The following is a 14,902-nucleotide window of genomic DNA, read 5'->3' as shown; positions in this document are numbered from 1 at the left end:
CATTCCTGTAGGAAGCCTGATGTCCTCCTCCCAGCCCAAGGGCTCTCTCCCTAACATAGCCAATGATTACTTCTATTATATTGATTACTATTAATCCTGTCGGACTCGTTTTTACTGAAGTATAGTTGACTTACAATATTGTGTTAGTTTCAGATGTACGGAAAAGTGATTGTTATGCACACATATATATATATATATTTTTTCTCCTATTCTTTTCCATTATGGTTTATTACAGGATATTGAATACAGTTCCCTGTGCTACACAGTCAATCTTTGCCGTTAATCCCATCAGACTCTTACCTGTATTCTAGACTAGAAGCCCTGGGCCACATGCTTTACATGCAGTGGGTCTCATTTCATGTTTGTGGCGATCCATGGGATGGAGTCATGTGCTCTGGTCGGTCTTGAAGCCAGAATTCAAATCCCAGTGACCTGGCTCCTTAGACCAGGTTCTTAGCCATTATTTTATACAAACTTATTCAGTGAAACCTTTTCTGTGGTACCGGGCTGTTCTGTAGGCTCTCCAGTCCTTTCTTTCATTCCTCTGTCCCCCTCCCTTCCTTTCCTGCTTCTCTGCCTTCAAACGACATGGGCTAAGCCCTTAGTCATGTCAGATCTGTTCATTTTCCCTAACCCCAGTGGGAATGTTTTATTATTCTTCACTCTGAGAATTAAGCCACAGCTTGATTACCAGGGGCAGCCTGCATGCTTAGTCCTCAAGCCAACAACAGCACCCCTCAGAACCCAGACCAGAACAGCACAATGGTTATAAGCACACTGTGTGGCAGCAGGTGCCGGAGGGTGAGTTTCTGCTTTGCTTCCTTAACCATGGGGCCACTGTCTGCCTCCGTCTTCTCGTCTGTAAATGGAGGATTTTAATCATCCCAGGAACACGGTTTGTTGTGAGGATAATGCGAGTGGATGTGTAAGCAGTTAGAATGGTACTTGGCCCACAGGAAATGCTCTGTCAGGGTTAATCCTCACGACTTCTCTAAACCTGCCTTTCTCCCTCTTGGAGAACCCACAATTTTCCAAGAAACTCCATCCTACAGGACTGCCTTCCTAAGACTAGAAGTAGCAAACTTGTTTTCCCTGGAGATCGCTCCCAACTTTGTACCATTCCGCTAGTAGCAGCACCGTGCTCCTGATGAGAGGTGAAAAGGTTTCCCTACCTGTGAGGCTGCATGGTACAAGCCCGCCTGCCTCCTACCCCAGCTCCCAACTCCTGAGGTTAAACCAGAAGGTGAGAGGCAAATGGCTCTGGGAGACCGTAGGTGTTTGGTAGCCTGGTGTGGCCTTGGTTCACCAATTTCTATTTGTCTGGGCCGCCTCATTAGCTACTGCCGCCTTGGAAAGTTAGCATTTTATGGGCTTAGCAATCCATTTGCATGAAAAAGCTTGGAACACTGGGGTAGCCAGCCCTAGGGTCAAGCTAATTAATACCCCTTTTCAAATTGGGGCTTTGGAGGGTAGATTGAACCTTTGGAAAGGAATCTTCTTTGACAGTACTACAGGTCATTGCAATAAAACCCAGGATGGGAGGAAGAAACTGGGAGGAAAATAGCTGAACACAAGAGGAAGCTGTCATTTCTGGAGGCGAATCGGCTGGGTATAGGCGGAAAAAAGAGTGTTCTTCATGCAGATGAGGCCCACTGAGTATTCCCTGGGCCTTCAGTCAGATAATTCTCAAACTTAATGATTTTCACATCTAATCCAAGGCAAAATTGGTCATTAGATATTAAAACAAAAGCAGGCAGGCTCCTATCTTGACAAGGAATCCTTCCAACTGAAATGGAATTATCTCTGGAATAATTAAAATGCTTGCTGAAGTGTGAAAATGTTCCATTAGCTGGAGTTGCCTTTGTTGAGAAGTGCCCTCGTCATCCCCAAATAAACCACGATGGCCACGATCAAGGACAAGGAGGTACCGAGGCCCAAATAGTTAATGTGGTCAAACTCAACTCCTCATTGGCATCATTTCTGAGCCAGAGAACATAGTTCCTAATTGGAGGATGCTGGTGGTGTCAGCTCAGCAGCAGTTTTATTTGCAAGCAGGTGTGGCTGTGGTGCTTTCTCCTACTGAAGTCCCCAGATCTAAAGAGTCTGCAACGTAACAAAGAAAATGAAGCCTACAATAAAAGTATGGTACAGAATGGTTTTCCTAGAATGCCCCCAATGTGCTGACTGTTTGTCAACAGTGTTTCCAAAGTTTAGATATCTTAATGCCAAAAGACTACAATGATGGAGCAACAGTGTTATTACCCGCCAAAACATGAATAGCTGGGGGCTTTCAAATTCATTTATTACAAGGAAGTGCTGTGGTCGCCCATGTAATCCATACCACTCTCTGTGAAGCCTGGTGTTTTGTGACATAGTCAACCAGTCCCTTGTCACAAGTACATTATACCATCACAATGTGCCAAACACTATAGCAAATCAGCCTTCACTCATTAGCAGTGATTTATGACGATGGAGTCTTGACATCCAAAGGGTTTTTGTTTATGAAGAAAATACTTCATTACCTTCTGTTTATGCCCAATGTATTCGTCTTCTATATTGGTCAAACAGTACACATTTTTGAACATTACACATTCAACATTCCTCTAAATATTTTTACAATACTTAATAATGTGAATTTAACAAAGGAAGATTTTCCAACATTTAAACTTAGATTTGATTTATTTATTTATTTATTTTTAAATTTATTACTTATTTATTTTATTTTTGGCTGCGTTGGGTCTTCGTTCCTGTGCGTGGGCTTTCTCTAGCTGTGGCAAGCGAGGGCTACTCCTTGTTGCGGTGCGCGGGCTTCTCATCACGGTGGCTTCTCTTGTTGCGGAGCACGGGGCTCTAGGCGCGCGGGCTTCAGTAGTTGTGGCACACGGTTAGTTGCTCGTCTTCGTTCCTGTGCGTGGGCTTTCTCTAGCTGTGGCAAGCGAGGGCTACTCCTTGTTGCGGTGCGCGGGCTTCTCATCACGGTGGCTTCTCTTGTTGCGGAGCACGGGGCTCTAGGCGCGCGGGCTTCAGTAGTTGTGGCACACGGGCTTAGTTGCTCCGCAGCATGTGGGATCTTCCCGGACCAGGGCTCGAACCCATGTCCCCTGCGTTGGCAGGTGGATTCTTAACCCCTGCGCCACCAGGGAAGCCCCTAAGCATAGATTTTAAGTGTAACCTCTTCTAGACAAATATTTGAGATGACGTTTCTAAAAGAGTCAGGTTATTATAAATGCTCGAAACCCTGTAAAAAATGAACAGAACACACGCATAAAGGCCGGTCCCTTGCAATAAAGCAGGTATAAATATATAAATACCATGGATTTAAAGTTGTTTTCTCACCATCTTTATTCTTATTCCTACCATTTTTAAAGCTTTTGTTTTATTTTGTGCATGTGTGCACATGCATTTATTTAATCCAAGAGTTACCTTCCTAAGATTTTAGTAGTTTAACGAGAAACCACCGTGGAACAGCTGAGGCCACCAGCTCTGGTTATTGTCTGGTTGTTTCTCGGTTGGGATGCAGAATCAGATTGCTCAGCCCACAGTGATTCTGAGCCTCCAATCATCTGGCTCAGTCCCTTCCCATAACTAAGTTCCTTTTAGTACGTCGAAGGATCCTTAAGTCCCCATCTTATGTAGAGATTTTCATTTTTGAAACTTGGTATCTTTCCCAGAAACGATAAATTTTATGTTGTGTGTATCTGCCAGTTCCTGACCCATTGTTCTGTTATTTTGATTTATTGAGCTTGTCTGTTAACATTATTAAAAACTTATGTATGTCCTATTATTATTTTATTCTAATTAGTTAGGCCATTTAGAGGTTTCATCTCCTAGGAATTGAGATTGAGCCTGTGTAATTAGGTCTCTTCTTTAGGACAGCTGGCTAATTCATCACCTTGGAATGCAGTGTTAGACATTGCTCACCTGTTTATTCTGTATGACCACGGGCACTGATTGGTTTTTCCTAGACTTGGAATAGCACCTGCTTCATCTGGGACTCTGTTTTATCTTTTTCTATTTACACAGGTGGAAACAAGTACACCACATGCCAAATGTTCCACATTATTATGAGTACAGCAGAACAGAGGTCCCCCAGCTTGTCCCTGGTACACCACTTTTACACATTTTTGCCTATTTCCTTACCACCTGTACCGTTATTTACATAACTTTCTCTTTAAATAACTTTAAATCTACTTATTTTATTTAACCTAGCATCATCTTAAGCTGTGGTAGCCATGAAACCATGCATTTGATGTATCAGTTTTATTTTAGTTAACTTTTTTTTTCTTTTTTACTAAGTGCACATCAAAATAATGGCATAAGTATTGAAATGATGGGGTTGTCCTGATACCCCCAGACCCCTTGCCTACTGCCAGGATATGTCATCACTCCACAGCTGAGGAGATCTGGTCAAAGACCATGTACAAAGGATTCTAATGGCTGGAAAGAGCCAAATAACGTGATTACATTCAAAGGATTTTTAAGAAACCCAAATCTCTCATTTGTAAAAGCACCAAATTAAAAGGAAATCTGAGTGGTTTATGAAACCACCTACTTTAGGAAAAACAGAGTATAATAAAATAAGATTGAAATGCATCACCTCAACAAAACCTGCTTTTTGGTTCCATTGGTAATTGAAGCGGTACACAAGCCACAAAGCACTTCTGCCCACCATCAACTCTCATCTGAGCCCTGAGCATCAGGGCTGGGTGGGCAGCAGCTTCTAGGTTGCCTTGGGTGTTGAGGAGAGACCACCTGAGGAATAAGGAAGAGATGGAACAAAGATCTGGGTTCAGAGCATTTAATGGAGGGAAGAGCCCTGGTACAAAGAGCTGGGTGGGGAGGACCAGGTGCAGGTGGGGCTGGAGCAGAGGGAGGATGGAGCAGTGATCAGAGGTGTGATCGGATAGCCAAGGGCCAGACTGTGGGCCATTGTACCAAGTGTGGATTTTGGCCATTGTGGAGTTTTGAGTAGGAAGCTGATTTGAGCTGATCCCATTGACTACTGCATAGGGGAGGATTATATTGGATCAAGAGTGAAAACCAAGACCCTAATCTTCCCCAAGCAAAAGCTCATGGAAGCTTGGCCAGGAGAATGTAGTTGTGAGAAGGAAGCGGGGTGGGTGGGTGGAGGCTGGATTATATGTGCATTGTGTGTGCGTGTATATGTGTGTATGCATATGCATACACTATCATTTCTTTCTTGAAACTGTTAAGATGAAATATATTTTCTTAAAAGAATAGATACTTGTATATGTATACCTGAATCACTTTGCTGTACACCTGAAACTAACACAACATTGTTGATCAACTATATTCCAATATAAAATAAAAAATTTTAAAGAAAACGAGTTGCTGAAGAAAAGATTAAATATATTTTCTTAGCACACACCATTATAAATATCCATCACAGGTATATCGATAATATATACTTAGATGTATTAATATAACATAATTAATACATTTATAATTATAATACGGTTAAGTTATATTTTCCTTTTTGAGAAACAAACCCCAAGCTCCTCTGTCTTTTTTTTTGGATGGAAATAACTTGTGATGGCTTATAAAATAGTGTTTCCAGTGTGCTATAAAAAAATAAATAAATAAAGACATGGTGTAGTTCCTCCTGCTTTAGTAGTTGTCAGTTTAGTTGACAAAACATCAGCATATATTTTGAAGCCAGAGTTTTCACAGTTATGGCTGACTTAACAGCTTGTAGGCTTTGGCCTGAGCCACCAGGTGATTCCTGATGCTGTTTACTGAGATGGGTCAAATTGGGGCCTTGGAGGCAGAAGGCCTGGGAGTGCAGTGTGTGACCTTGGTCCTCTGCTTCTCTCCCTGCAGTGATCCCGAAGGTCACAAAGCACCTGCTCTCAAACCCTGTGTTTACCTGCATCATCCTGGCCGCCTGCATGGAGATTGCAGTGGTGGCTGGCTTCGCTGCCTTCTTGGGGAAGTATCTGGAGCAGCAATTTAACCTCACCACCTCTTCTGCCAACCAGCTGCTCGGTGAGTCTGTTTCTCAGCCTCCCAGGAGGGTGGAGAGAGGCTGTCACCGCTTGTAATACTATAAGAATTGACTGAGACCCGCCAAACAGCCCAGACTGTGCTGCCCCTGCAGAAGCGTATACATGTGGTCAGTGTGCAGAAGAATTTCAAAGTATTTTCTTGGAGTAAGATTTACTTGCCTGAGACAATTGCTAAGAGTACGTGATAATAAAGAGCTAAAATATAAAGCGTGCATAGGAAGCATTGTGACAGGCCAGGAAGTCTATAAATCGGTGTGAACTGGAGAATTGGGGGGAAGATGTGAGGAAGGAAGAGGGGAATCAAGATGGATCTTGAAAGTTTAGTAGGCTTTGGTCAAGAACATAAAAAAGCAAGAATGTTCTTGTCAGCATAAAACCCACGGTCAGCAAATATAGCGGTTGGAAGCCATATGCTCCCCTCTATCCCTCTGCCCATGGCAGATGTAATTAATGGATCATGACACTCCTCCCCAAGCTCAAGCGTGATCTTACCAGTCTTCTCAGCAGTAGACTACAGGAATCTGCTTCCAGTCCTTTGGAGCTGACGTGCTAAAGAAAACCCGTTTGCCCTCATGAGAAGGAGCATTCCTTATACGCAGTAAGGAAAGTGGTCTCACGGCAGAGGAAGGAGAATGAAGGGTCAAGAATGACTTCCAGGTTTCTGGCTCAGACAAGGGGTGGTACCATTTGTGAAACCTGGAAACAGCAGAAGAGAATCAGATCTGTAGGGAAGGTTGTGAGTTCAGAATTGACGTTGCTGAGCGTGAGATGGCCGTGGTATATCGACATGATGTCCTGCGCATGGTTGAGGGCTGAAGAAGTTGTGGGTTGCATCCGTTTGTCCATGGTAGTTGAGGACACGGGAGTTGAGTTTGCAGAAGGAAAATGTGTAGAATTAGAATAGAGGGGGTGAAACACTGCCCATAGGAAATACAGGAGGCCATAGAGAAGTTCAAGAAGCAACTCCTGAAAGAAATCCGTGGATCACGGGAGTCAAGGAAGAGATGATACCAAGAAGGAAGCTGTCAGCAGCATGAGTGCCCACGCGTGATGTGGCCTCACATGCCTCTGGTCCCTTCAACAGCCAGGACGTCTTTCAGCCTGTGTCAGGGCTGTGTCCATGAAACGGCAGCAGGGGAGCAGCCCACTTGAGGGAAGGAATAGCCAGTGACTGCAGGACACTTTCCAGAGCTTAGCGGTGGAGGGACGGAGAGAAGACGTGGCGGGCAGTGTGTGTTGCAGTCGAGGGATTGGAGTAGTGATGGTGCTGTTGCTAAGAGACAGTTGCTATTGTGACAGGAAGGACTTGAGCAGGTGTCTAAGCAGAGGGGAAAGAACCAGCAGAGGCGATGTGCAGAAAAGAGAGGGAGTATGGTGGACAGCCTTTGACAGAAGAGCTCATCTGTCTGAAAGTGCAGAGAAGGAGAGAGACACAAGGATGGCCCCTGAGAATGTGACAAGTCCGGCCTGGCAGTCGAGAGGGCTCCAGCCCCGTGGAATTAGCTTCTCTGTTAAGTAGGAGCAGATCATGTCCTGAGAGAAACGGGCGAGGTGATATTTTCTGATCTTCTCTTTAGCATTTCCTTCACAAAATGGCCAATAAACCCATGTAAAGGTGCTGACCCATCATGAGTCATCCGGAAAACACACATGAACACCACGATGAAATACTAGTCCATGTCTGCCAGACTGATAGTACCGAGTGTCGGCGAGGATGTGGAGCCACTGGAACTCTCATACACTGTTCGTGGGAGTGCACAATGGTACAAGCACTTTGGAAAACTGTTTGGCAGTACCCATGAAAGCTAAAAGCTCATGCTTACGCTGGGATCCAAGCATTCCAATTCTGGGCATAAATCCAACAGAAATGAGTGTTTAGGTCCACTCATTTATATATGTGTAGGTAACAGTATCCAAAACAGCGTTATACATAATAGCCCCAAAGTGGAAACAACCCAAATATCTATCGATACTAGAATGGGTAAATAAATTATAGAATATTCATACAGTGAACTGTCATACAGCATGAGAAAGCAAGAGCTTGTATACATGCCTCAGTGTGGATGGATCTGACAGAGTTGAAAGACGTCAGACACAAAAGAGTACATATTTATGAGTTAAAAAGAAGAAAAGTTAAAGTGATAGAGGCCAGAATGATAGTTACCCTTGAGGGTGGAGGGAATGGGGGCACCAGGGAGCCCCTGGGGCTGCTGGAAATGTTTTAATACAGGGGTGTATAAAGGGGCAAAAATTCATCAGTGTTCCCTTAAGCTTATGCACTTCACAGGACGTAAGGTATCAAGTTAAAAGAAATTAAAACCCTACCAGCAATGATGTGGCCGCATCCCAGCACCTCTCCCTGGGAGCTGCTAGGGCAGCACAAGCCTTGTGTTTTTCTTTTCTACTAATAACTCTCTACCGTCCACTATTTTATAAGTATTTCTTCCAAGAGTTATCAGCAAGATGCAGTCAGCCCTTTAGTACCTGTCTGACAGAGATAGGGTAAAATGTGTCTCTCTGTAATTAAAGTTATAACTTCATTATACCTACAGTCTCTCAGGTTTTGCCCTCCAGCACCCAAAGAGTTTATCTCTCACTTCCTGATTTCTTTGCAGCAGCTCCTTACATTTTGATTACATTTGCTTCAAAGTTGGGGCTCTGTTCTATTTCAGGACACATTTCCAAAGTTTTCTATCAACAAACAAATCAGTAGTCTTCAGGGCAGAAGGTCAAAAACAATCTCACCTTCCTGCACCTGTTTCTGTCCCAGGGACTCTGTCTGTTCGAGCACTTGCACAGGGAGGCCCTCTCCCGCCATGTGGAGAGGCAGCCTGGTGGCCCATCTGTCGGTCCGTCTATCCGGCTGGCAGCCCAGGCAGACAGGACACGTGCCCTCTCCCTGTGCCCTGCCCATAGCATCAGCCTGTTAGCATGGACTCTGGAAGGCTGGCTGCAGGAGGGGCTGGCAGGGGGCCTTTAGGGGGCAGAGAGAGGCAGCAGAAGCTGCTTGTGTCCAAAAATGCTTCATCAGTAGCCCCCGAAGACCTAGGGGATGGACCCCTGCAGTCATCCTGGGCCATCAGCGCTGTCTCTGGGCCACCCACGAAGTCATCAGCAGATGGGGCAGAGTTCAGAAAAGAGCAACACAGATGATTAAGGGCTGATGGCATTGATTTATGCGTGAAGATAAAAAGGACTCAATCTGCATAGGTTAAGCTAATGAGGATGGAGTTGGGGGGAAGTTCTGACAACTGCTAAGGCTGCACACACGTCAGGGAGGGAGAGGGAAGGCTGATGATGGCTTGGAGAAAAGGTGCCGAAAGCCTGCTATTGCCATAGTTACCATCATCACCAGGGGCCGCTCCCTGCTGCCTCTGATGGAAAATGGAACAAAATGCAACCTGCTCTCTGGGCGTGAGCTCTGGTCATCAGTATTCACTCACACAGATCCCATCTGCTCGCTGTTCCGTTCATCTTGAAAATAATCCCCAGGTGCCCACTCTGTGCTGGGCACCGTGCTAGGCACAGGGAGCCGGGACTGAACAGGATGGAATGGTTTTTGTCCTCAGGGAAGCTGCATTTCAGGAGGGGGAGAGAGAATAAGAAACGAGAAAACCAGAAATACCTGAGGCAGCTTCAGATACTGGGGAGAGCCATGCCAACAATAAAACAGGGCAAGAAACAGTAGGAAATCCCAAGTGGGCTGCAGGACCACTCTAGATGGGGTGGTCTGGGAAGGCCTCCATGATGAGCATAGGGCCCAGCCAAGTAAAGATAGAGGGTAAGAATGTCCTAGAACAGAAAACAGCAAGTGCAGAGACTGGGGGCTTGAACGGATTTGGCCTATTCCAGGGAGAGAGGGGAGGAGGATTGGGCATAGTTGGGGGAGCGGAATGGCATGGGGTTTAGACAGGCAAATAGGGGCCAGGTCCTGAGGATCATCTATACCAGAATGAGAGAGAACCAAGCACAGCTCATCCAAGAGCATCAAATAATGCAGAGATACTGTGTTTTTCAAGAAGTGTGACCTGTGCTATTTCCTTTGCAGAGCTCAGCCTCCCCGATTGTTTTTCTCACCAGAATATTAAAATTAATTTGCATTCCTTTAGCACATACCAGCTGATTGATGTAGTCAGTTGACCTAGAGGTCTGTTGATTGGCAGGGAAGAGGCTGCCTAAACTGGAAAATTAGCCATGCACAATCTACACGGTAGATAAATGACACACAGTACTTTAAAGCTGAGTTTAGATGAAGTGAATCAGAACAGAACAAAACCAAACAGGAGATTGGAACCCTAGGATCCTTTGGCCCTCCTAAGATGCCCTGAGTCTCTGAGACTCAGAAATAACAGGTTTATGGTCCTGCTGCCTTGCAGATAGCTCTGTTTATAAGAAAGCGGAAGAAAATATATGCCAATTACTCCCCAGGAGCTACGAAACATATTGATTTGATTGATGCTGCTTCCTGAGAGGTCAGGGGGCTGGTTAAAACACTGTCTCCACAGGCTGATGAGTTCTGGGACCTTTGTTTAAACAGCCTCCAGACGCTTCCTTGCCTGAAGAGTGGGAGAAAATCCCCAATTTGATCCCCTTTCCCGCACCACCTGGAAAACGCACAGAGGGCACATCACTGCTCCCTGATACTTTTCTCAAATGCACGTGTGTGTTCCCAGCTGGTCTGACTTGTCTCTCGGTTGTTCCCACACCAGCTGGGTGTGTTTCCCACGAGGGTTCCCCACTTAGCATGCAAGGTGTATGACTTAGACTCCTAATCATGGAGTTTTTATGTGTCTGTCTTCCCCAATTTTCGTGAGCTCCTTGAGGGTAGAAATGAGGCCATTGACAGACACTTTGGGGCACAGTGGAGCAAGTGGCACCACAGTGGTGTCACAGGGAATCCTGTCCGTGCAGGGCTCAGCCTCGGGCCTGGCACCCAGTGTCTGCGTTCATTGGCCCCTCTTCTCTGGCTAATGGTCCCCGCCCCTCTTCTCTCCTCCAGGGATGACTGCGATCCCATGTGCCTGTCTGGGCATCTTCCTGGGCGGTCTCCTGGTGAAGAAACTCAGCCTGTCTGCCCTCGGGGCCATTCGGATGGCCATGCTCGTCAACCTGGTGTCCACCGCTTGTTACGTCTCCTTCCTCTTCCTGGGCTGTGACACGGGCCCTGTGGCTGGGGTTACTGTTCCCTATGGAAACACGTAAGTCCCAGAAAGGTCTCGCCACCCCTGCCTGCCCAGGATGCCAGGACCCTCTCTCCGGGGTAGTGACCATGAGCTGGGAAGTCGATGATGCCTCTGCATCTTCCTCCCAGGGTCGAAGAGTCTATGTGAACCTTCTGGGCGGAGAGGGCTGACTTCCACTTAAAGGCCCTCTTCCAGGGCGGCCAAGGGAGCACTGGGGAGACAGTCAGACATTCACTCCCCAGAGGACTCAAATGCCTATTTTTGGCATTTGACTTTAGGAATGACGTGAAGATAGAAAATTAAAAATAAGTTTTATTTTAAAATTCAACTTAAAATAAGAGACTTCAACAATTCCTTTTTTTTTTTTTTTTGGCCGTATGCATGGCACGAGGGATCTTAGTTCCCTGACCAGGGATCAAACCTACACCCCCTGCAATGGAAGCACGGAGTCTTAACCACTGAATCACCAGGGAAGTCCCAACAATTCCTTAAACAATCAGAAGCTATCATTAGACTCACACAGTAATTACAGGGTCTGAGCCATGGTAGGTATTGATAAGTGTGGGAGGGAGAGATGGAGGGGAAAAAAGGAGAGAGGAATGGAAAGAAGTTAGCTCTTGTAGGACAACTTATTTCCTAGTTATTATCCCAAGACTTTGAACTGAAGTCCAATCAGACTTGCCCTTAGAGGGAATTACAGAGAGTCCTTACATATCCAGTGCCAATAGCTGTCCCCTTTTCTACGTGAGACTCTGCAGCTGCCTTGGGAATCCAGTTTGGAGCATCAGGGCTGCAGCATGGTTGGCCTGCAGGGTACCAGTTCCTCTCCACACCAGTCTCCTCCTCTGAGCAGGCCACCAGGCCTTCTCCTGAAGTTGTCAGGAGAAGTGGGGCCGGGCTTATCTGCCACCCTGCGAGGTCAAACAGGCAGAATGGGAGCACATGGGCAGAGGCAGCTTCTGTATATCCATGCACAGTCCAAGCACTGATGGCTCTCCTTCCCTGAACCATGACCACAGAGGGCAGAGGGCTGTCACTGGGGGGATCCAACAGAAGTGGACCTTTCTCTGATGGGTTCCACGTTTCCTGTCTTTTCCAGCTCATCACCTGGCTCGGCCCTGGACCCCTACTCGTCCTGCAATAAAAACTGTGAATGCCAAACGGATTCCTTCACTCCAGTGTGTGGGGCAGATGGCATCACCTACCTGTCTGCCTGCTTTGCTGGCTGCAACAGCACGGTATTGGTGATTTTCTGATGGGGTGGGATGGGGCTGGGGACCCAGACAGCTAAAGTAGCTTAAAACCCAAGGTCAAGGGCAAGAGTGGGCAACCACACGTGTCCCCAACTTTGTGTTCCTGCACTGTGAATTTATCTCAGCCTCTGCCCTGCTCTAGCGGAGGATTCTCCATCAGCAGGATGGGAGGCCTGCCAGGCCATCCAGCTGCTTCTTGCTAAATCAAATAGGTTTCCAAAAAGTGTCTTTGAGCAACTGAAAGTAAACATTCAAAGGAAGCTCTGTGGAGCCAGAGGAAAAGATTGTGGTTCAAAGAACTCACAAAAGGTATCAGTGGAATGGGATGACTCTACAGATAATGAGCTCCCCATCAACAGAAGTATGTAAAGAAAGGCTAGAAAGCCACTTATCAGGGAAGGCCTCTTCCAAACCTGAGGTTATGTGGCACTAATCCAACCTGTTCTCTGCTCAGTTTCCTTTGCCCTTTTCTTCTTAGCTAGATGCCTCCCACCTTTTTCCATCCTCCCACTATCATTTTTTTTTTTTTGGCTCTTTCCTTCTCAGCATGAATTATACAGTTGGCTGTCAGCCTGCAACTTTCCACATTCTCTGCATGAAAACTTGCGGCTAAGGGACCCAGTCCTGCTGATCCCACCTTGCAGGCGTCTCTTGCACCTGCCCTTCTTCTGCATCCACACCACCACTGCCCTGGTGCAGATCCTCCTTATCTCTTGCTTGGACCGGCGTAGTAGTTGCCTCCCTGGCCTCGCAACTCAGGATCACCCCCTGCTGGTCTGTCTTCTACACCGAAGCCAGAATGATTTCTGTAATACTGCATAGGACCCTTTCTAATGCTACTGTCAGCTAGAAGATAAGATCTAGCACTGAATTGGGTTTGTGTGTGTCGTCAGCATGTGTCTGTCCTCCGCCATGCTCTTCATCTGTGCTTCCTTTCAGTTTGTGGTATTCAGCTTTCCCCACACAGCACGTGTCTTTTCCTGCTTCACCCTCCAATTGGACAACTCCTACTCACCTGTCAATACCCTACTTAAATGCCCCCTGCTCTGTGATACCATCCCTGCCCTGCTTTATCTTTGGGGTTCTTGACCCTGCAATCTTAGTACCTGTCTCTCCTGGAGGCACTTCTCTCATTTCACTGCAGTGATCTGTTTGTCATTTGCCCTGACCTGTGAGTTTCCTAAGTGAGAGCTGGCATCCACAAGTGCTCCAGAAATGTCCAGAAATGTATGGATGGAAAGAAAGATAAGAAGGCTGAGTGGCTGCTTTCAAGGAACTTAGAGTTGAAATCATTTGTTTCCTCCCCTTTCCACATCCTGTACCTTTTGGGAGTAGTGATTTCTCCGAAGGAAGAAAAATTGATCATTTATTTTCATTTCCAAAGATCTCATTTTTCCTTGCATTTAACATTTAGACTCTTGGCCAGTTACTACCATTGTTCTGTAGAGAAAGTAAATCACCCTGGGGGGAGGGGAACTGATTTTTTAAATTAGATGATAAAGCAATTTCTTCAAGTGAGAGGAAATGAATTTTTAAAAAGAGATGGGACCTTGAGAATGGTTAAAATAAAAATTCAAACTATTCTTTTTCATGACAGCAATTTCATTAACATTTTAATGTCCAAAAAGTTATATTATAAATCAGTTTTGGTTACTGTGCTGTTATAAGAATGACATTGACTCAGTATAGGCGCTAGTGTCCCGAGACCAAAGCAGTCTATTCCAGAGCATTTTCTGACCAAAAAATAGTCTAGAAAAATCCATGTCTCCTGATCTTGCGTGGACGAGAGTCTTATTGAATAAGAGCCTTATCAGGCCCGGGTTTGCTTCTAGCTGCTGAAACAGCAAGCTGTGGAATGCACTTATCATCAGAGGGCAAGCTTCTCCGCTTCCCTCTGGACATACGGTTTATTCCCCAGACACCTGCCTTTTCTTCACAGTACCGGAGGCCTCACGTTGTCTGCTGGGGTGCAGGCAAAGCAGAGAGGTGATATCCCCCCACAATTACAAGGCAAAGATTGAGAAAACCCCAGGGCTGGGGTGGGAATAACACTCCACCCCGCGGAGGCAGATCTCTGGGGGCCCTGCCTTCCAATGGGTGGACGAGGGCTTTGGGGCCACAGAGCCACGTGTATCCTGGAAAGGGGCCTTTGTGATGGCCGAGCCCTAAAAACAACCACAAGCATAAAACTTGCAACAGCAGCACGTTTTTCCGAGAGCCGGTGCGGGCCAGGTGACGGGGCCTCCCACGTGTCCCTCATGGCCCGTGGCAGCTTGGCCCAGAGTCAGAGGAATATCAGTGTTTTGAGAAAATGCCAAAACAGTGGATTAGATTCCTGGTGCGTGTACTCCCTCCTCCTCTACCTCTCTTCCTTTCTTGTCTCCAAGCTCCCCCGAAAAACTCTTCCACAGACTACAGTCTTCTTCATCTCTCTTCCCTC

General features: G+C 46.2%; 1 protein-coding gene across 2 annotated transcripts in view; it reads left to right on the top strand.

The window, feature by feature from the left end:
- SLCO3A1 (solute carrier organic anion transporter family member 3A1) overlaps positions 1-14,902 on the top strand; it is a 321,290-nt gene that overhangs the window by 270,681 nt on the left and 35,707 nt on the right. For both annotated transcript variants that reach the window (XM_007454893.1, XM_007454892.1), the window contains exons 5-7: positions 5,842-6,006; positions 11,026-11,224; positions 12,309-12,447. In XM_007454893.1, the coding sequence (XP_007454955.1) occupies positions 5,842-6,006; positions 11,026-11,224; positions 12,309-12,447 (503 nt within the window). The remainder of the gene's footprint in view (positions 1-5,841; positions 6,007-11,025; positions 11,225-12,308; positions 12,448-14,902) is intronic.

The sequence above is a fragment of the Lipotes vexillifer genome, unplaced genomic scaffold (genome assembly GCF_000442215.2).
Source record: "Lipotes vexillifer unplaced genomic scaffold, Lipotes_vexillifer_v1.1 scaffold600, whole genome shotgun sequence".
NCBI classification, from domain to species: domain Eukaryota; kingdom Metazoa; phylum Chordata; class Mammalia; order Artiodactyla; family Lipotidae; genus Lipotes; species Lipotes vexillifer.
The sequence above is the reverse complement of the archived record's forward strand: the minus strand, read 5'-3'. Positions and strand labels throughout refer to the sequence as shown.